Genomic DNA, 22891 nt, shown 5'->3' on the forward strand with positions numbered 1-22891 from the left:
TTAAATGCTACTAGCAAAGTTGTCAGTGGCATTTAAAATCCTATGGCCGCAATAACTTAACTTCTAATGAAGTTTGGGGTTGGGTACTACCCTAACCTATAAAGTTCTGTATGAACCTGAACTTTGCAGTTCAGCTCAAAACTACCCTAGAGTGTTTCTAATACTCAAGGATGATCTGACCTAAAACCTATATTCAAGGTGAGTCAATAGGGGATCCTGCCTGGCATAGGATTCTGCTGTAACCTGCACTGGGATCTGACGCTGGCTATAGGAAATGCGTGTGGCCAAGGCGGCCTGCTCACTTGGTGATTCCCACTTGAAAATTGTGACTTTTTCACACCTTCTACACCAAAACATTTTCATAAAAATTTATGAAATCAGGCACTCTTCCATTCACTGCATAGAGACCGAAAGTGTTATCACTATTGATTAACCTCACCAATGACAGTCGCTTGGCAGACAGCTCAAACTTCTTTTTTATCCGCCATTAGTAATGGAAGGTAACAGAATGCCCATATAAGTCTATAATGAACTCAAGTCCTTCCATTAACTTTCTGATTTTAGTTTCCATTACGCTCTCCTAAATTCAAAAGTGTAATAGAAAGCCCAGATGCAGGTGTGAACTGGGCCTTTTTCATAGAAGCGTTAGGTCACATGAACGTATGCGGTTTGTGGGTCGGAAAGAGTCGCCTGCTGTGATTATGAACCCAAAGTATATCAGGACATATACAAGGATATCAGGACAAAGACCAATATATCAGGACATGTTCTATAGCACACAGAAGTAATCCAATCAGAAAAAAAGACCATCCATTTTATATTTCTTCATTCTTTATATCGATATTCCTTAGACTTACAAAAAGGCACATGTACAAAACCATTTTCCGGCTGTATATGCCATAGTTCAAGTGTTATAAGATTCACGCGGTGTTCAACGACTGCCCAGCCTGTGTGTGACGTTTTTGAGGAAGCTCTTCCTACTTCAGAACATGGACTTGCATATTCAGCCAAAAAATTGTGATGTACAGGTGCCTTTTTGTATGTCTAAGAAATATATATACATAAAGAAATGTAATACGGATGGTATTTTTTCGGATTAAATTACTGCTGAGTGACAAGAATAGAGAGAGCCTAATAGACCACTATTCACACTAAGTACTATTGTGGAGCGATACTATTTATATTTTTGGACTATAGCACATGGCCCCAAACAACGTTTGTGAGCATGAGGTCTTTTATCATTTCATTTTGTTATATTAACTCTACATACCCCAACTATAAAACTTACCAACACAATGAACAATTTAAACAGGGGCAAGATCTGCCTTGGGTTTGTTTGTTCTCCATCTACCTATATAATTCCTATAAAACTGAATGCAGTGATGTGGAGTTTATCAAAAAGAAATGTTTCAGGTCCTTGCTCCAGTACTTTTTTTGGCCCATTTCAGGCGGTTTGAGGGCCGGTCACTCTACACCAGTTGCTGGCCTTATCACTGACCTCAGTCTAGGTCCTCATTGTAAAAAACTGTCAATATTAATTTTATCAAAGAAATATTTCAGTCTTTAGTAGCAAAGTATTTACCTTGGTAGTTTTTGGTTTGAGGCTATATTATAGTTTCACTGTTTGTTATTACTATTACTAATTACATAATTACATCTTATTTTATAGGATGTTTGACATATGCAATGCGTTTCTATTGATGGGGGCTAGCCTTGCTGTACTTGTTCTTGGGCTACTGTTTTGTTCAGTAAAAAGTCCCCCGAGCTTGGTTGAAGTGTTCCCCGCTACCTGTTTTACTCTTCTCTTGTCGTTAATGCTTTGTAGAACAAATCATTTTTGATTGAGGCAGAATGAGTTTTACTCAAGGACAAACCGAGCAAACCAGTAACCTTCCAATGAGACAGCCATGAGCTCAGGGTTATGTAATTTATGGACATTTTAATGATTGCGCCTCAGCATTTGTTAGCTGTGTCACTTGAAAGCTGCTCAGATATTTTAGTGAGCAAAGATCCCGAGGTTAACTGTTTTAGCTTAATTGTTAAATTTAATGGACAATAAATTTATGGAGTAATAGAAATAGGGGGGAGTTGTATTCCATTAGTAAAACATGTATGCTTTCTTTCAGAAGCCGCATCACCTACATTCATTGGCTGCATCTGATATAACTGGTCAGCCCAGTAAGCTTGAATGGGCCCTAGAGCAGATACTATGCCACTGCTTCTGTAGCTACATTGTTCTTCTAGTCCCCTACAACTCTTATGCCTTTGATAAATAACCTTTTATATGGTAATATTTTTTACATGGGAAATATTCTCATTACTGCACATCTCTTATCATCCATTACCCTGTTCACATCAATATAAAAACATGCTAGATTACCATGGTATAGTGTTGTCTGCATTATGGATTACAATAGGGCAAGCTGGGAATTCTGCAAATGCTTCAATAAATATTTCACTGGAAATATTGCTGTTGAAAAAAGTAACACTGTCACACAATGCCCAAGGACCTGTGTAAATCTGGAGCTATCCCTGCTTCTAAGGTTCTGTGTTATGTCCTTGTGCAGACTGTACACTCATGCTGCACTGAAAAAATGCATTTAAATTCGAGGATTATTGCTGGACTTGGAGAATTGGTGGTGTGTCATTAAACCGCTGTGCTCTTTGATCTCCTCAGTCATACTTCTCCCAGCTCCGCCACCTCTGCTGTAGTAGCTTACCAGAAGCCTGCTATTGTTTTTACTCAGCAGAGAGGAGGGGCTGTGCGGTGATCAGTGAAAAAATGTCACATACCAGTGCACCAGGTCCAGCTACAACCCTAGAATATTTTTACAATCCTGCTGCTCCTTACAACACTCACAAAGGTATGATTACATATATCTTCATGGCTGCTACCCAACACTGTCTACAATATTGTATGGTCAAAACTGCTGTTACACCCCATTTAAAGGAAATCTACCAGAAGCAAGAATCTACAGGAAATCTACATATTTATTTATCATTAATGCTACTGGCTAGATTTCAGCAGTATGATTAGAACTATTTGTTCATTAGGTGCTCTGCTCCTCTACTTTACTTATAAAATGAACTTTCTATTTATTTAAATGTTGTCCAAGTGCTCTGGGCTTTTCCACACCTCCCAAAACACTACTGCTCTCCCTCCCTGCTACCTTGCTTCTCACCCCTCCTTCTGTCTGCTGGAAATATTATTGCAGCAGCCCAGAGTTCATACTCACTGCTGCTGCAAGATTTCCATCAAAAGGTACAGGGACGAGAGGGGCATATAGAAGCTTTTTTAAAAAAAAGAAAAGTGTTGCTGGACTCGCGCTTACCTTCACCAGGAATAGGCTTGTGCATTCCAGCGGGCCTCAGCAAACTTCAGCGCAGCAGCGACACCTGGTGGACGTCGGAGGAACTGCCTTAGTGAATCGCCGGAAGACCCGAATCCACCGCAGAGAAAGCGCCGCGGGGTCGCGAAGGGACCGGGTAAGTAAATCTGCCCCACTGTCTCTGGTAAAGGCCCCAGAATCCCCTAGGCTTTATTTAAATAAGTATAGAGTTCATATTATTGAAAGTAAAGGAGCAGAGCTCCTAATAAACATATAGGGGGACATTTATCAGTGCTTCTACGTCAGTTTTTGAAATAATCCCAATTCCTTGCGCACTATAAGAAATTAAAATTATTTTTGCGCCTATGCCACCACCACTTCATGTGGGCATGGAGGGGCGCAAGTGGCGGAGTATGCAGGCGTGGGGTGTTTATTCATTTGTTTTACGCAAAATTACGTCAGGTCAGACCTAGAATACTCTTATCCGTTGGCACAGCCCCCCGACATATACATCAAGAGGCCTATGACTCTTGATGTATCGACCAAGACCGGGGAGGATGTGGCCTTTATCGTACGCTGGCCCAAGAGTACCGGCTTATGATAAATTTCCCCCATAGTTCTAGCCAGGTTCAATAATGGTTAATAAATAAGTATCCGCACATATGTGCGTGTGATAAAGTTAGTCCAAAGCTGAAAAATGGCTCGGCTTCCTGGATTAATAAATGGTCATTGATGAATATGCCTGAAAAATAGTGTCATTATTGATTCTTACCGTTAATAAAATGATACTTTATAGTAATATCAGCAATTTGTCATGATTGTTTATGCTGACTTATTGCTTTCCGTAGGGCCTACAAGACAATTGAAGAGGATGATTTAAAGTTTCCTTTAATATATGGAGAAGGAAAAAAGGTAATGGTTTCATGTACTTTGTAATAGCTATAAAATATAGAAGCTTAATCAGTTAAGGAATAGCATCCATCTCTTCCAGCTTCATTATAAACAGAGAAATAGTTATGTTTAACTCAACATAAAAACTCTGCAGAAATGAGAATTTTACACCTTTTTAACTACAGAAAACATAGGTGCATCAGTTGACAAATCATCCCCCCAAACCGCCCAAATGAGAATAATAAAATGTGTATGTTAAGAAAAATATTATTTCTTCATATTTTCAGTCGCAGTACACTACATTTTTTAAAAATTGTACATAGGATATGGATAGGATATTTTTATTTACAAATCTTAGTTAATTATTTGCAGAGAAGAAGTTATAAAACTCTGCTGTCAGATATATTATCTTTTACTGGAGCAGACAGCCTTGATGATTATTGTTATTATTATTTATTTCTAGAGCACCATTAATTCCATGGTGCTGTACAATCACTAGGGGCTCACATACATTACATTAAGACAAGGACAGGTGCAAGTACAAAATACTTGATCTGATTCAAACAGTTAGAATTGAGAAAAGTGACACCATCTCACAATGCCCATGGGTCTGTGTAAACCTAGAGCCAACCCTGCAACTATGGTTCTTTGTTATGTCTGTCTGCAGCCTGTATAAACATACAGCAGTGTAGAAAATGTTTTTATATTCCAAAATTGTAGCTGGACTTGGAGCACTAGGGGTGTCCTTAAAGGACATTACCAGCAGGGTCAAGGATTGTAAACAAAGCACATTGACATATTGGTATGCACCCCCTCTGCCAGGATCTACTCTTCTTTTAGCCTCTTATGCCCTTGATTTTACAAAAAAAGGGCTTTACAATTATGCAAATTAGCCTTAGGTGCTCCAGATTCCATAGGTGTTAATGGGCCTGAAGCCCCCCAGGACCATTTGCATAATATTCAAAACCTTTTTTCTTAAATCAGGGGCATAGGAACCTCAAAAAAGCAGATCCTACCAGAAGGGGTACACACCTGTATGTCAGTGTGCTTGGTTTACAATCCTGATTCTAGTGAGAATTTTGTTTTCAGCCCTATTGTTCCTGAGTGATCAATATCATAAGTTTATGATTTCTATTGTCACATAGGTGGTGCCACAGTATCTGCTCCAGCCAGTGGCGTAACTAGGAGAGACAGGGCCCCCTAGCAGGCTTGTGCATGGGGCCCCCCTTCCCAAATTATACATATTAGTATACTCGCACATGCGAGTTACAATCACATATAAATACACACATGTGCATATACACATACATATAGTGTATATGCAACATACTCACATACAGTGTATACAGACACCATATACACATCACAGATACTGCATATATCACAGTATATGTTATATACATATTATGCTGGACATGTGCAGTACAATATAGATATATTGGGGCACATTCTCCATTCTTTATTGTGTCAGGTCGGATGACGGGGCCCCCTGACACTGTGGGCCCCATAGCGGCTGCTATGGCTGCTTCCGCTGTAGTTACGCCCCTGGCTTCAGCCCTGAACCACCCATTTATCAGCAGACAAGACGTTATGAAACACTCTGCTGTCAGATATATGATCCTGAACTGAAGCAGATGGCCTGGATCTGATGCAAACAATTAAAACTATTAAATAAATCTATTTCTTATCACTGTATTACTTCATTTTGGATGCAGGCCCGTGTGATGGCAACAATAGGTGTAACCAGAGGGCTCGGTGACCATGATCTAAAAGTCCACGATTCAAATATTTATATCAAACCATTTCTGTCTTCAGTCCCTGAGGTAAGTGCATCCCAAATATTTGATGGGGTTTTTTTTTACTCCATAATACCACTTGGTGTTTTATTGCGAAATTGAGTCCTAGGTCTGCTCTTATTCCTGAAGAAGAAGGGTTAGAAATGGCTGCAGTAATTTTACACAGTAGGACGGGTAAGTGCAGAGGGAGCAGGGTGAAGGTTGGGATGTGCTCCTTCCCTGTGTAACAGCCTGTGCAGCTACAGCACAGAGAGCCTCTGGTAATGCCCCCCAGAGCCCTTCTGGCTAATTATTAAAGTTTATTTTGGAGGGAAGGAAGCCCTGGATAACAAATATAAGAATATTACCACAGTCACAGTGCAAAGTTCAGAGAATGGAAACACTAACAGGATATTTTCCACAACAGAAATCCAAGGTTGGCTGGATATTTTATTAAATTATAATTTATTAAATTATTTCAGCAGAGCAAGTTCATGGGATGATTTGCCTGAATTACTCATATTCTTATAGAAACCAATTATATTTCAGCTTTCAATTCCAAATCGTCATATTTTAGAGATTTTACAACTTTTAAAAATCGAAATAAAAAGTGATCAAAAGGTTGTACAATAAAAAAAAGTTAGTAGTAATGAAGACGTCATACAATAAGTTTTAATTTTTTTTAAAACCTTATAAAACCTACACTCACTCACCGGACACTTTATTAGGTACACCTGTCCAACTGCTCTTATTTTCCAATCAGCCAATCACATGGCAACAACTCAGTGCATTTAAGCATGTAGACATGGTCAAGACAATCCCCTGCAGTTCAAACCGAGCATCAGTATGGGAAAGAAAGGTGATTTGAGTGCCTTTGAACGTGGCATGGTTGTTGGTGCCAGAAGGGCTGGTCTGAGTATTTCAGAAACTGCTGATCTACTGGGATTTTCAGGCACAACCATCTCTAGGGTTTGCAGAGAATGGTCCGAAAAAGAAAAAACATCCAGTGAGCGGCAGTTCTGTGGACGGAAATGCCTTGTTGATGCCAGAGGTCAGAGGAGAATGGGCAGACTGGTTTGAGCTGATAGAAAGGAAACAGTGACTCAAATCACCACCCGTTACAACCAAGGTAGGCAGAAGAGCATCTCTTAACGCACAGTACGTCGAACTTTGAGGCAGATGGGCTACAGCAGCAGAAGACCACACCGGGTGCCACTCCTTTCAGCTAAGAACAGGAAACTGAGGCTACAATTTGCACAAGCTCATCGAAATTGGACAGTAGAAGATTGGAAAAACGTTGCCAGATCTCAATCCAATGGAGCATCTTTGGGATGTGGTGGAACGGGAGATTCGCATCATGGATGTGCAGCCGACAAATCTGCGGCAGCTGTGTGATGCCATCATGTCAATATGGACCAAAATCTCTGAGGAATGCTTCCAGCACCTTGTTGAATCTATGCCATGAAGAATTGAGGCAGTTCTGAAGGCAAAAGGGGGTCCAACCCGTTACTAGCGTGGTGTACCTAATAAAGTGGCCAGTGAGTGTATATAAGGTTTTATACCTAAAACCTAAATTTGGTATCCCCATGATCATAATGACCCACAGAATACTGTACATGTGTAATTTGAAGAGAAGAAAGGAATCCGTAAAAACAGTGGCCACAAGAACCTGGCCCAAATGTGTTTTAGTTAATTTCACCACATTTGGAATTTTTTTTCTTGATTCCCACTACACAGCATGGAATATTAAATACCACCATTAGAAGGTACAATTTGTTTTCCAAAACAAACAAGCCCTAATACTGCTCCTTAACAGAAAAATAAAAATGTTGTGAAGGCAAAACCTCAAAAGTTTCCAATCAAGTGGCTTGATTTCCAGAATTTGTGGCCTTCTATTAGGCGAAAGGCCACATGATAATTATTATTAGTTTATCATGATTTGAGTACAGTCACTCATAAATGACATCTCCTGTAACAGGTTTAGTTTATTTGTATTGTGTTCACAAAGGTTTTTATAGGAAGTTATCAGAAGATACAAAAGAAAATGTGTTGTTATCCATAAAGCAACGACACATCCCTGACACATCCCTGACCCCTTGTGAGTCTAATTTTAACGTGCACTGATTGATAGAGATTCTGATTTTTTTTTTATCAACATTTTAATGTATGAATTTCACAATCTATCATCAATCAATGTTATAACATGGGCTTTATTATGATTATATGATATGTTTTTATCCATTATACTGTTACTTGTTCACTTTATTTGCATTTGTGCACTTTCTTTGAATTATGTGGGTGGAGCCTCAAATCATGCGATGTCTTTCATTGGGCGGAGCCCTAAATCATGTGTTGCTTCTATTGGGCGGAGCCCTTAATCATGTGATGTCTTCCATTGGGCAGAGCTCTAAATAATGTGATTTCTTCCATGGGGCGGAGCCCTAAATCATGTAATGTCTTCCATTGGGCGGGGCTCTAAATCATGTGATGTCTTCCGTTGGGCAGAGCTCTAAATCATGTGATGTCTTACGTTGGGTGGAGCTCTAAATCATGTGATGTTTTCCATTGGGCAGAGCTCTAAATCATGTGATGTTTTCCATTGGGCGGGGCTCTAAATCATGTGATGTCTTCCATTGGGCGGGGCTCTAAATCATGTGATGTCTTCCGTTGGGCAGAGCTCTAAATCATGTGATGTCTTACGTTGGGTGGAGCTCTAAATCATGTGATGTTTTCCATTGGGCAGAGCTCTAAATCATGTGATGTTTTCCATTGGGCGGGGCTCTAAATCATGTGATGTCTTCCGTTGGGCGGGGCTCTAAATCATGTGATGTCTTCCGTTGGGCAGAGCTCTAAATCATGTGATGTCTTCCGTTGGGCAGAGCTCTAAATCATGTGATGTCTTCCGTTGGGCAGAGCTCTAAATCATGTGATGTCTTCCGTTGGGCAGAGCTCTAAATCATGTGATGTCTTACGTTGGGCAGAGCTCTAAATCATGTGATGTATTCCGTTGGGCAGAGCTCTAAATCATGTGATGTCTTCCGTTGGGCAGAGCTCTAAATCATGTGATGTCTTCCGTTGGGCAGAGCTCTAAATCATGTGATGTCTTCCATTGGGCAGAGCTCTAAATCATGTGATGTCTTCCGTTGGGCAGAGCTCTAAATCATGTGATGTCTTCCGTTGGGCAGAGCTCTAAATCATGTGATGTCTTCCATTGGGCAGAGCTCTAAATCATATGATGTCTTCCATTGGGCGGGGCTCTAAATCATGTGATGTCTTCCGTTGGGCAGAGCTCTAAATCATATGATGTCTTCCATTGGGCGGAACCGTAAATCATGTGATCATTTTGGTATATATATGTGTGTTACCACTGTAACTTAGCTTGAGAAAGGCTCACCACTAGAGATGAAACGTTGCTGCTAACATGGAATAAATCCACCTGATCACGTTACATCCTTGGAGTGCTATTTTTTCTTTTTCGTAGGTAGGTAGATATGATAGATAGAAGATTGATTGATAGATGTTTAGATAGGTAGATAGAAAATATGTAGATATATAGACAAAAACTAGATAGATAAATGGTTAGATACAGATATATAGACAGATAGATGATAGATAAGTGACTTTACCTGGGCATTCAACCAAGGGATATTAAAGGAGGAATACATCCTCTGCCCACAAAAATCCAAATGCAGGGGGCCCTGGGCAAATTCCCATTTTGCCTCCCTAATGCCAGCCCTGGTTGGAGTCTGAAATTGAACTCATGATGAATAAGAAGTACATAAGGGTGAAAGGCCAGTTTCACACAGAAGTATTCTGGTGAGTATTTGTAAGCCCAAACCAGGAGTGGATCCTACACAGACACCTTGTGTGTTTTGAACCCGTTCCTGGATTTGACTACCATATATTCAGAAAAATCCTTATCAGAATACTGTTGTCAAGTGTTGTCTATAGTAAAAATGAAAAACTTGACTTTATTTTCCCAGCTTGACTTGTAAAAGCATACTTTTTGCCAGCTTCAGCAGTGCACTGTTTCTGCCTGTAGTCGAATGAATATTTCGTTTATTATACTCTTTTCTCCACTCCTGTACATTTTTAGTAAAATTCATTTATTCACCAAGAATTGGTGAAAAGAACCCTGCAGATAGGTGATTATTGTCTAAAGCATAGGTGATGATAATACAACTTTACTATAAAATGTTTCAGTGCAGTTGAAAACTGTACAAGAGGAAAAAAAACAACGGTTTCATTCTGAAGACCCTTGGGAAAAAATAAAGCCTTATCATCAGGGAAATGATAACATCAGTTTCTTATTATTTACATGTAAGATGGAGGTAGTTAACATTCTCAGAATACGCTTTAGGATGTTTGTGTTTGAAGTTGGAGATGGTTGATCCCACCTGGAAAAATACTGAAAGCAGTATTCACTGCACAGATGGAGCGCAGACACAGCATGGGAATTGAAAGACAAAAGGTATTGAAAGGCAGGGGGACCTTAGAAGGATGAATGAAAGGAAAGAGGATCTGCTTGCAATCAAATCACTTTTCCTAAGTTCCTGTATCTGTTTTATGGTCAACATATCTCTTAAATAGACCTGAAATTTAGCCTTAATTGTTCTCACGTTCCGTAAATCTACTACAAATTGCATGAACATTCTTCAATCCAGGTAAATTGCTACATAGAACCAGTCACTATTACACTGTTTTGACCCAGGTGTAATTGTGCTCTTTGGAAACACTGATATCCAAGCCTGAAAAGTAAAGGCTTATTCACAAGGGGTAGTCGGAATCATGCATGTTACTTGCTGATCACTGCCCTGTGCCCTGCCCTTATATAAATCTATAAATCTAATATATACATATATATATTCTACAACACTATACAGCTCATTTGAGATGGGGTGACACAATAAGTGTAAGAGCTTGGATAATGGTCCAGCCATTCTGTAAAAGAGATCAGAATAAATAGATGAAATAAATAATGGTACTTTATGAATCGGTCATCAACCGCCATCCTATATACAGGCCTCAAGGTGCATAAGACTTTTAGAGTAGGCTGTAGATGGGTCTAGTGACTGCAGGATAGTATAGCAAGTCTACAGGGTTCTTCTCTAGTTTTTGGTTATCTTACAAATAGTCAGTGAAGATAAGTTGTTCCATAGACTAGGAAAGTTTGTAACTTGTAATTGTTTTGTTTTTTTTTGTTTTGTTTTTTGTTACCGTTATAACAATGATTTTGAATGGGTTTTGAAAAAATGTATGGCATACAATAATTTCAATTTCTAATATATTTATATGATATATTAGGTGTATTATCGTAAAGGCCATTTTTAGATTAAGTTTTTGCACATAAATATGTTTGCTTTCCAGTGCTTTAAGCACTAAAGTTACCTCCAAATTTCATATATATGTATGTATATGTATATAATATATATATTCAGTCAAATATCAAATAGGCTTTTGTAATATAAAATCAATTACACTGATGTTGTATATTGTATATATATATCTATCCTGGTGTATACAGCTACATTATATCTGTAGAGTGGAGGCTTCTCTCTGTTCCCCCACAGGGTACTGAGCTCAAACGAAGCCTGAAATGAGGTATTTGATCCTTATGCTAAACAGTGAGCCCATTCAAGTTGACTGGATAGCAAAATGCATGCAAGGCAGTTATTCCTGGAGCTTTCTATTTGTTCAGTAAATGTGATCCCTAGCTAGATGAATGTTAGGCTGATGCTCTGTATAAACACATAGGAAATATTACCATGACACGTATTGGTTGTTATGTATGACTTGTTCTATTAATGGACTGGAACACACAAATCCTTCTTAGGAAGCTGGTAGATGAATTTAATATTGGGAACTTTAATATGTATGATTTGCCAGAAGTCATTTAGTTTGGTCTTTAGGCGTATCAATCATTTTAATGTACTCCATAAACAGTCATTCAGAAAGTGGACCATACAAAGAAACCAGTCCTAATACCTTGTTACTTTATCCTTGGGCCTTGTACAACCAGCTACAATTTAATTTTTAAGAGGACCTGTCACCCAAATTTTCGGCACTAGGAGCTGCTTACTAAAGTAAGCAGCTCCTAGTGCTTAATCAAACGCTGCAGTGTTAGAGTGATAGCGTTACCGGAAACCTCCGGTAACGCTATCAAACGCTACGGCGGGGTACAGTGTCATTGTCGGACAGCTCGCAAAGCTGTCCGACGTATTCATTAGGGGGCGGGACGTGGCCAGGGCCAGTAAGCAGCTGCTAGTGCCGAAAATGTGGGTGACAGGTCCTCTTTGAAGGCCATGTTTTCTTCTATTGTTCCAATGCTTCTAAAAAAAGTTACAACCCATTGTGCCTCCACAGATAACAAAAAAAAAAGTACACTGCTCAAAAATAAAGGTAGCACGTAAACAACACAATGGGGGAATTTATTAAGACTGGCATTTTTTAAGGCCCCCAGCCTTAAAATTTCCCCCTCCAGAGCCCATATCTACTAAGGGGCTCTGAAGACTATAGTAAATGTGGCGGGCTGGGGGTTCATGCCCGCTCACCCTGATTTGGCATGCAAGGCTGAAAATCATCCCAACTGGCGGAGATGGGGAGATTTATGTACCTAATAATTGCATATTGAATCTTCCCCTGTGTAACTCCAAGTCAATCCCACTTCTGTAAAATCAACCTGTCCAGTTGTGAAGCAACCACCCCTTTAAAGGAGTGATTTTGTAGGTGGTGGCCATAGATCATTACTATTTTCTCATTCTTTTTGGTTTTGCTCACCTTTGTATTTTGTCATTACCCTTACCCCTACAGATAGCATGAGTAGCTGTCTATAACCTACAGAATTTGCTCAGGTTGTGCAGCTCATCCAAGATGGTACATCAGTACAAGCTGAGGCAAGAAATGTTAGCTGTGTCTGTCTTCAGTGTCCAGAGCATGGACCAAACAAGAGAAGACGGACCAGTACACAAGGAGACATGGAGGGGCCGAAGAAGGGCAACAACACAGCAGCAGGGCCTCCGCTACCACATCAAGAGCCAACTCCCCAGAGAGATCATCCATCTCTTAGCCATAACAGAAAGGAAAGAAGAATCTAATAAATCACCTATTTGATTAATGGGAGTTGGTATTCAAGTCCAGTTCTAAGTTGCAATAGAGCCCATGAGGACAGAACTGGATTTTTTTAATTCTCTTCATGATGGAGGTTGGGGGCTTATCCAGTGGGCTGCTATCACTTTTCTCTCCCTTAGGAAAAAATCAGGAGAACATCTAATCCCTCATCAGGAGCATACCCAGGTGTTACTGTGAGGTGGAGGCCACACACTATTGAGCCTTATTCCCTTGTTTTAAGGCATTTCCACTGAAGTTGGATCAGCCTAATATTTGATGTTCATAAAATTTGAGTATAATACCAAATCCAGATCTTCATGGGATATTAATGGAAAAATAAATGGAGTATTTCATTTATTGAGATCTAGGATGTGTTATCCTAGATAATAAAAACAATAATAAGTAAAAATTAATATATATAAAAGTTTAAAATGCATCATATTGTCTCTGCTAGTAACAACACCATAATCCTTGTGATTGAAAATTAAATCTAAGACTGTAATGTGAAAGCAGTAAATCTACTATATACTACAATGCAGTTGTAGTGCAGTATATTTTATACTTGATCAGACTCCTAGGGTTCAAGTAAGGGGCTAAAATCATAGTAAAAAGAAATAGTTTTAAAAAATAGGAATAAAATTTAAAAAAATCAAATCACCCCTCTTTCCTTAGCACACATATAAAAATAAGTATAAATAAATATAAATAATAAGTAAAATCATGCACATGCTAGATCGCCTTGCAACCCAAAATAGCACCTGAATTGCCACTTTTTCACAATTTTGTGTGAAATAGTCACAATGGTCACACAGTTTTCAAAATGGTATCAATGGAAATGTCATCCTATCCCGCAAACAATTACACCTTACACTCTGTACACTGAAGTATGAAAAAGTTTGAGTGTCGATCCATAGAACAAAGGATAGGTGTTGTTTCAAACACACATTGGAAGCCGTAAAAATAAAGCCCATCAGAATATGGTGCTACTGTGGTTTTTTTGCCAATTCCACCATGTCTGAAATTTTTTTTCTATCTTCCCAATACATGCCTCAGAATATTAAATGGTACCACTAGAAAATACAATTTGTCTCACTTATAACAAGCCCATATATAGCTTTATAAACAAAAAAAAATCAAGACTTGTGAAAAGGAGAGGAGTGAAAAATAGGAACGCTAAAAACCTTGGTCTTTAAGGGCTTAAACATAGATCCATTGTCAGTGCAACATTGTGTAAAGCCAGATTTATGACTTGCATTTTTTCAAAATAAATGAAAAGGTCATTCCCCTCCTGGTATATGTGCTTCTGCGATTTTGCGATTATTTAAAAATTATCCCAGAGAGATTTATTAAAGGGCCGAAGCCACTTTAATAAATCTGAAAAGCAGCAGAGCTCCAAAGACAGATATAGAACTATCACAAAAAGAGCCTGTCTAACGATAAATAACCCCTATAGATTCAATACAGTGTAACACAGTGCATGTTATGCAGAATCGGGGAAAAGTAATGTTTTTGGGGGTGGGAGGGTATTATTTTATATAGGGGAGATCACACTTTATCTTATTTTATATTACTATGGTATGGTTTAGCCCATCTGCTGTAAACTATAATACTGAAATTTTAAGGATCTAAGGAGAATATCATACACATCTCCCAGGCCAGGGCAAGGTCAGGAAATAAAAGCTCGATAGAAGAAAATAATGTTTTATTATCTTGTTTTATACTAGACTTTTTATTCATTTCTTCACTGAGGGGCAGTCCATATTAATTTTCTGACATAGTGGACCAGCCGTTACTGCCTCCCTGTCACTAATTGTGAGAAGAGTCATGGCATTCATTCACATAGCACTTAGCTATGCAAACCTCCTAACTGTCCAGAATCTAGCGGGACAGTCCTGCTTTTCGGGCCCTGTCCTGCTCTCTTGCCCAGCGAGAGGTATCCTAGTATATAAGGCTGGAAAAAAATGCAAGTCCGTTAAGTCCAGACTTTAAGAATTAAACATTTTCCCCATAACCTGTAATAGTCATCCAGGCCTCTATTGAACATGTACGAGTACATAGAGTTTGCCATAACAACCTCCTGCGGCAGAGAGTTCCATAGTCTCACTGCTCTTACAGTAAAGAACCTTTGTCTATGGCGATGGTAGAATCACCTCTCCTCTAAGCGTAGAGGATGCCCCCTTGTCCTTGTCACGGGCCTAGGTATAAAAAGATCTTTGGAGAGATCTTTGTACTGCCCATTCAGGTATTTGTATATTGTAATGAGGTTTCCCCTCAGCCGTCTTTTTTCTAAACTGAATTATCCCAAATTTAGTAATCTGTCAGAGTATTCTAATCCCTCCATTCTACTAATAACCTTGGTTGCTCTCCTCTGCACCCGTTCCAGTTCTACTATGTCCTTTTTATACACTGGCACATAAAACTGTACACAATATTTCATGTATGTTCTGACCAGTGATTTGTAAAAGGGAAAAACTATGTCCTTCTCATGAAAATCTATTCCTCTCTTGATGCAACCCATAATTATAACATAATTGTACTTTTTGTTTCCATGGCCCAAGTGCATAACTTTACATTTATCTACATTAAACCTCATCAACCATATCTTTGCCCATTCCTCATGCTTCCTCAAATCCCTCTGTAGTGCTAAACTATCGGCCTCAGTATTAATTACTTTACACAGCTTGGTATCATCTGCAAATATTAAAACTTGACTTCTAAAAAGAAGTGACCCCAATTCTGCCCTGTGGCACTCTACTGGTAATGTCAACCCAATCTGAGAATGTGCCATTAATGACGACCCTCTGTTTTCTAGAAGAGGAGCTGGAAGGGGCATCAGAATGGTGAGTACCAAGTTTATTTTTTTCATTCGAGTATACTCGAGTATATAGCGTATATTAGAAAATTGTGTAACTTTTCCTTACACAAACAATATCAATTATTTGCTGAAAGTGGACAACCTTTTAAACACCTCATCTTCCTCACTTATTGCTCGCCTTACAGTACTAGTTAACCACATTGGCTTTTTCTTGTTTTCTTGTTTTCTGCTTTCTCCCATATAGTATGTGTTTCTCACAGGCCTTTTTTATAATATTTGTGAAAATGTCCCATTTTTTTGGTGTTTTTGTCTTCGAGAACATTGTCTTAGTTTATGCCTATAAGGTCTTCCCTTTAGCTGCTAAAAAAATTGCCCTCCTGAAGTTTGGAGGGTGTGATGACCCTTTACTATCGGTCTTAGTAAAGCGTAATACAAAATTAATGATATTGTGGTCACTATTACCCAGGTTCCCCCCAACGTGTAATTTTGATAACCTGTCGGGTCTGTTGGTTAGTATAAGGTCCAGAAGTGCCCCATCCCGCCTCATGTTGGCTCTAGTTGCAACAGTTAATTGTCTTTTGTTGTTGACAAAAACCTGCTACCGTTGAAGGACAGTATTATTTCTTTTTCCTTTATCTCTACCCATAGGGACTGCACATTTTCATTTGTTACTGATGTCATCTCGCTGGACAGAGGCAAGATTTCACATAAAAACAAACCCCTCCCAATTTTTTTATTCATATGATCATTTCTAAAAAGACTATAACCATCAATAGTAACAGCCCATTAATAGCTACTGTCCAGCCATGTCTCGCTGATACCCACTATATCATATTTCCGCTCCAACAATCCAGTTCCAGTTCCTCCATTTTGTTTGTGAGGCTTCTGGCATTGGTGTATAAACACTTTATATGGTTTTCCATATCCCTATTTGTTTGGTTCTTATTCCCCGATCTTATCCCAGTCCCCTTCCTCCCCCATGTACCATGACTCTTTCCAGTTCCCTATTTACACTGTTTTAAACACTCCCCCAACCTTATAGCCATTTTTCCCCCAAAACAGCTACTGTAGAGCCTGTAGCCGACAGCAAAGACAGCCCAGTTTGCCATGAACCCAAAGCCCTCCTTCCTACACCAATTTTTTCAGCCACTTATTTACCTCCTTGATCTCCCACTGCCTTTCTGGTGTGGCACGTGGTACAGGCAGTATTTCGGAGAAAACTACCTTTGAGGTCCTTGCCCTGAGCTTATGGCCTAAATCCCTAAAATCATTTAAGGACATTCCACCTATCTCTTATTATGACTGCTGGTTCCTCACCAGCTCCTCCCAGTAATCAGTGGACCCGACCCGCAACATGCTGAACCCGGGCACCCGGCAAACAACACACTGGTATGCACTCCGTACAGTGTGTTGTGACGGATTGCCCGGTCTTTCCCATAATGATAGAATCTCCCACTACCAGCACCTGTCTGACCTTGCCTGTGCTCCCATTACCCTTCTTACTGAAGCAGACAGTCCCCTGGTTGCTAGAGGCCATGTCTTGCTGCAGCATTGCTACCCCAGAGCTGATATCCCCCTCATGCGCCAGTATGGCAAACTTATTGGGGTGCACCAGATCAGGACTAGACTCCCTACAACTCTTCCCTCTACCCCGCCTTCTACATGTTACCCAACTAGCTGCTCCCTCTGCACCTCCCTCCATCCCTCCATACTTCCATCCCCAGGGGCAGCAAACTTCGCTCCATATTGTCAATTGCTCTTGCCTTGAAACTTGCTCATTTAGATCCAGAATCTGGGCTTCCAGATGAGCAATTTTCACACATCCCACACAGCAGTATTTCCCCTCAAACGGCTGTTCAAGGAAAGCATACATGGCACAGGATGTGCACTGTGTAGCAATGCCACTTATGGAGTCCATTGTTCTAATGGGGATTACAATAGAAAATATGGAAGAAGAGAAGAATTCACATAAACAGTACCACAAACCAAAACAGCAGTTACTTGCTAAAGCCCCTCAGTATTAACTCCCTTAATCCTAAATTCCACTTTGGACACTGCACACATGCTTTTCTGTTTGCTATTAAATAGGTTAGCTGCCAGCTTCAGAGCTGCACACAGCAGCAGTGGGGGAAGGGAAAGCTGCAGAGGAACAAGGAGAGAAGTATCTTGTGTTTATTTAATTACATAGCAACAAGATGAAGGTAGAGCTGGGGAAGGGTCAGAATGTGAGAGGGGCACAATATCAGGGGGCCTGAGGGTTACAATATAAGGGGAGCTGCTAGGGACATGGTATGGGGGAGTAATTTTAAGGGAGATGGAGGTATTTGGGGAGTCGCAATGTGAGGAGGAGATGGGGTTGCAATATCAGTGAGTGCTGGGGACACAATGTAAGGGGGAGCTAGTTGGTCTAATTTTGGGGGGGTCACAATGTGAAGGGTAGGAGGGGCCACAATGTAGAGGTGGATCAAAATGCAAGGCTTAGAGATGCATCTTTTGTCTCTCTTTCCCTTTAATAAAAGTTAGGAGGTAAGAAGTATGAAGCAGGAGCTTCCTAATAAAGAGAGGTGAGGCCAAACCTGACCGTTGTGCTTAGTGATGGAAAGCAATGACTAAGTATGTGGCTCTTATTACACAAAGCAAATGTATATTACAAGTGATACTGTTACAATTATGGACATATTTTTTCAGTTCATCCAAATAATGCATTGCCTGTTATCTGTCACAGATCCATATTTTATTAGTGTATACAATGTTTGGGAAGTTTCTGCAATATTTCTTAAATGTGAAATTATGTCATAATATGAGAAGCAAATACCAGAATTCCAGGAACTTTGCTTTTCAGGCAAACATTTGAAAACGGTTACAGAAAAAACATTGGGTTTATTTTATAAACATTCCTTTTTATAGAGAGCGAAGAATGCAGAGAGGCATATTCAAACATCCCAGCCGTGTGCGGATGCCAAATGCAGTACATGTTTAGACGAGTTTGTGGACCACAGATGTATTGCTGAATTGAAGGGATTAACCAGCATGTCTGACCAGGCGCACTATTTCCAAATTGTAATACTGAATATAATTTTCCCTTGGCTGCCGTAGCTTAAGCCGTCATGCTTCCTCTAATTTACTGCCGTTCCTTAGGTTAATTAAAGTGCTCTGCGAGCTCTGTCTGAGGCCTGTGCACTCTAGAAGGGAATTCAAGTAGTGTGCAATGACAGCCGGTATGCCGGCCCAGAGGATGCTTGGTGGATGTTCAACAAAGATTCATATAGAAGCCTTACACAATCCAGAGACAGTCTGTGGCCTGTATAGTCGACTGTCCTTTGCACTTATTTATAAGGTATACTAAGATTATTCTTTGTCTAATTGTAGTAAATGTTCCAGAAGAATGATGAAATATGCAAATAGAGCTGCCTGTCGACAAAACACTGCAAGATAGACCGATCTTGTAGATTTTATGGCTTTGGTATTCGGATTTCATGTCTTGTGGAATTTCTGAGAAATGTACAAAGTGCTCTAATTAAAGGAGAATCTTCTAAAAATACGACCTATCAAGAAGACCTTGGGAACCCTCCATCTGTCATAAAAGTGGTTGTGAGACCTGAGTTGGCACTATACCCCCTTTAGTTTTCCCTGATCTTACTATTTTTCACCAGCATAACCTACTCAATAAACGAAACTCCTCTTTCAATCAATGCGTTCACATCTTTATCTTTCTTTTCTTTTTTTTTTACTGTTTATCTTATAAACAATTATGCAATTGTCAGACAACAAGGACAATGTGGCTCGTGTGACAAACTTTCTAAAATTTTCTTTCATTTTTGAGCGTTCTCGTTGTGCTTGTGCTTATATGTGGCTTTATTGCACCTAAAACAGTCTCCTTTCAGAGTTCGCCATTGTCTAGTTTTCTGCAGTGTTCCCTGATTTATCACTATCACCTGGATCCAGAAGTGGAAGTTGTGATTTTGTTGCAAATCTATGGCTGCCTCTGACCAGGCGTATAAATTAGCTCGGAGCGGATTGCGTCTTTTGGCGACTAAAGGCCAAACGCCACATGTATCAATAAGGAAAAACCACTAAGATACATCTGACCAGCAGAACCACCAAGAAAAGTCCCAAAAAACAGACGAACAAAGCTAAACTTATGATACATGTGCCTAATGAATTTAATGAATACATTACAACTATTGGGTCAATCCATACAGAGATAATCCATACTGGAATATTGAATACACATCCATACATCCTCCCCTATCCCCATGACATCAACATATATTGATATTGACCACCTAGACAAGATCTTGTCAAACTTGTAGGGCACTGCCTGGGGTAATACAAAATTCCAACTTTGAAGCTTTTACAAACATCCTTATAAATTAAGTAATTTAATTATAAATTACAACATAACGCAGTACTATCGATGGATTCAACTATTTCTGTATCATTCATGTTGGTTGCTAGAAACCCAATATGGATCATATCCTTGAATCACTTGAGGGGGTGTTTGATGGAGTACTGTGAAAATGAATACAATGAATATTTGTCTCAAATGGTAAATTTGAAAGTATAACTTAGCTACTTTTTCCTCAGATGTTCTAATCTTTCATGTTCGACATATCTGCACTGTAGGTTGATGCTCTCAGGGCTAAATACATAAAATAGTCTACATATTCTGTACATTAACAGTTCTCTAAGAACTCATAGAACATTACACAAATTACACAAAATAATTCCAAAGCAGTCTTGATCTGTTTTAATGTACCCTGATCAAAAAAATAAAGGGAACACTCAACAAATGAATGAATGAAATATTCTGATTGAGTACTTGGTTCTGTACAAAGTTGAATGTGCTGACAACAAGACAAATCATCAATGGAAATTAAATTAATTAACCAATGGAGGCCTGGATTTGTGGAGTCATCCACAAAATGAATGTGGAAAAACACACCTCTGGCTGATCCAACTTTGATGTAATGTCCTTAAAACAAGTCAAAATGACACTCATTGCATTGTGTATTGTAGCCGCCACATGCCTGTATGACCTCCCTAAAACGCCTTGGCTGCCCACACAAGGCTCAGGTAGTGAAGCTCATCCAGGATGGCACATCAATGTGAGCTGTGGCAAGAAGGTTTGCTGTGTCTGTCAGTGTTGTGTCCAGAGGCTGGAGGCGCTACCAGGAGACAGACCAAGTACACTAGGAGACATGAAGGGGAGGGGCCATAGGTGGGAAACAACCCAGTAACAGGACCACTACATCTGCCTTTGTGCAAGGAGGAGCACTGCCAGAGCCCTGCAAAATGACCTCCAAAAGCCACAAATAGGCAAGTGTCTGCATAAACGGTTAGAAACCCGACTCCATGAGAATGGTAGGAGGGCCCGTTGTCCACAGATGGGGGTTGTGCTCACAGCCCAACACCATGCAGGATGCTTGGCATTTCTCCGAGAACACCAGGGTCAGCTAATTCGCCGTTGGCGCCCTGTGCTCTTCACTGATGGATGCAGGTTCACACTGAGCATGAGACAGATCTAGGATGTGTTATTTGAGTGTTTGCTTTATTTTTTTGAGCAGTGTATATATTTATTTGTTAGATATAAAGTTGAGATTCCTGGAGTGATTGGATTATACTCATTATTTGTTTAGAGTTCACTCACTTTGTGGGATCTCAGACCTAATCATATCACCTCAGAGAAGGGATATACAATACAAGCATTTATTATGTTGCCTTTGTTCTACTACAGGTACGAGTTTATGACCTCTTACAATATGAACATGGCGCAGATGATGTGCTGGTTTTGGCTACAGACGGCCTCTGGGATGTCTTATTAAATGAAGAAGTGTCTGAAGCTGTTACAAACTTTTTAGCATGCTGTGATCCGGATGACCCTCACAGGTGTGTAATGGATCTTTTACCATAAAATACCCATTTATAATGCACAACCATTCAGATTATGCATACTGTATACACAAGTATGATACCTTTTTTTTAAATTGGGGGAAACGCAGAACCTGTACAATACCAACTTAATTCCTTTTCATTGCTTCAATGCTAGTTATGAGCTAAAGAAAAACGTCATGTGCCAGGTGAAAAGCAAATCGGCGAATAACGTCTCCATTGCATGTTTTAGGCAGGACTTTTTCCCAACAATAAACATCCATAAATTCCAAATGAAATTCCAAAGACTGAGACTGTGAATTCTCACAAATGTGGTCTTCGTTGTCACAAAAAAAAAATCTATAGATTTTTATGTTTCCTCTATGTTGGACACATTTCATTTGCCATTCCAAACTATCCTTTATTTCAAAACCTAATCTCAAAAAAATATTATGCTTCATAATTGTCCCATCCCTTTTTTGGAAAATTCTTTGTGATATACAGTGCCTTGCAAAAGTATTTGGCCCCCTTGAACTTTTCTACCTTTTGGCACATTTCAGGCTTTAAACAAAAAGATATAAAATAAAATCAGTTTTTGGTGAAGAATCAACAAGTGGAACAACATTTTTTGGATATTTTAAATTTTGTGAAAAAAAATGTAACTGAAAAGTGGGTGGGGCATGTGATATTATTCGTTATTCAGGATCTCCGAATAATCCAATGTTTTACTAAATGACTGATGATGATAAATATAAGGTTCACAAATAAACGTATCTAGGTGTTAGAATGGCCAAGTCACGGTCCAGACCTGAATCCAATCTCGCGATGTGCAAAACTATGACATACCCTAAGCAACTTTCAGCTGTAATCGCAGCAAAAGGCAGTGTACTTAAGGGGGCCAAATAATATTCACACGGCCAACTGTTCATAAAGTTTATGATTTTTTACAAAATTTTAAAATATCCAGTAAATTTAGTTCCACTTCACAATTGTGTCCCACTTGTTGATTCTTCACCAAAAAATTACAATTTTATCTTTAAAGCCTGAAATGTAGCAAAAGGTAGAAAAGTTTAAGGGGATCAAATACTTTCGCAAGGCACTGT

At 39.5% G+C, this 22891-nt stretch overlaps 1 protein-coding gene across 2 annotated transcripts in view; it reads left to right on the forward strand.

The window, feature by feature from the left end:
- The window catches only part of PPM1H (protein phosphatase, Mg2+/Mn2+ dependent 1H), a 93960-nt gene that overhangs the window by 65297 nt on the left and 5772 nt on the right, over positions 1-22891 (forward strand). Inside the window, exons 7-9 of one of the 2 annotated variants that reach the window (XM_072146486.1) lie at positions 4178-4241; positions 5936-6043; positions 19287-19594. In XM_072146486.1, coding sequence (XP_072002587.1) covers positions 4178-4241; positions 5936-6043; positions 19287-19289 — 175 coding nt within the window. In that variant the 3' untranslated portion in view covers positions 19290-19594. Of the gene's footprint in view, positions 1-4177; positions 4242-5935; positions 6044-19286; positions 19595-21654; positions 21807-22891 lie in introns of those variants that run through there. The other variant, XM_072146485.1, reaches the window with a different exon arrangement.

The sequence above is a fragment of the Engystomops pustulosus genome, chromosome 4, assembly GCF_040894005.1.
Source record: "Engystomops pustulosus chromosome 4, aEngPut4.maternal, whole genome shotgun sequence".
Taxonomy (NCBI): domain Eukaryota; kingdom Metazoa; phylum Chordata; class Amphibia; order Anura; family Leptodactylidae; genus Engystomops; species Engystomops pustulosus.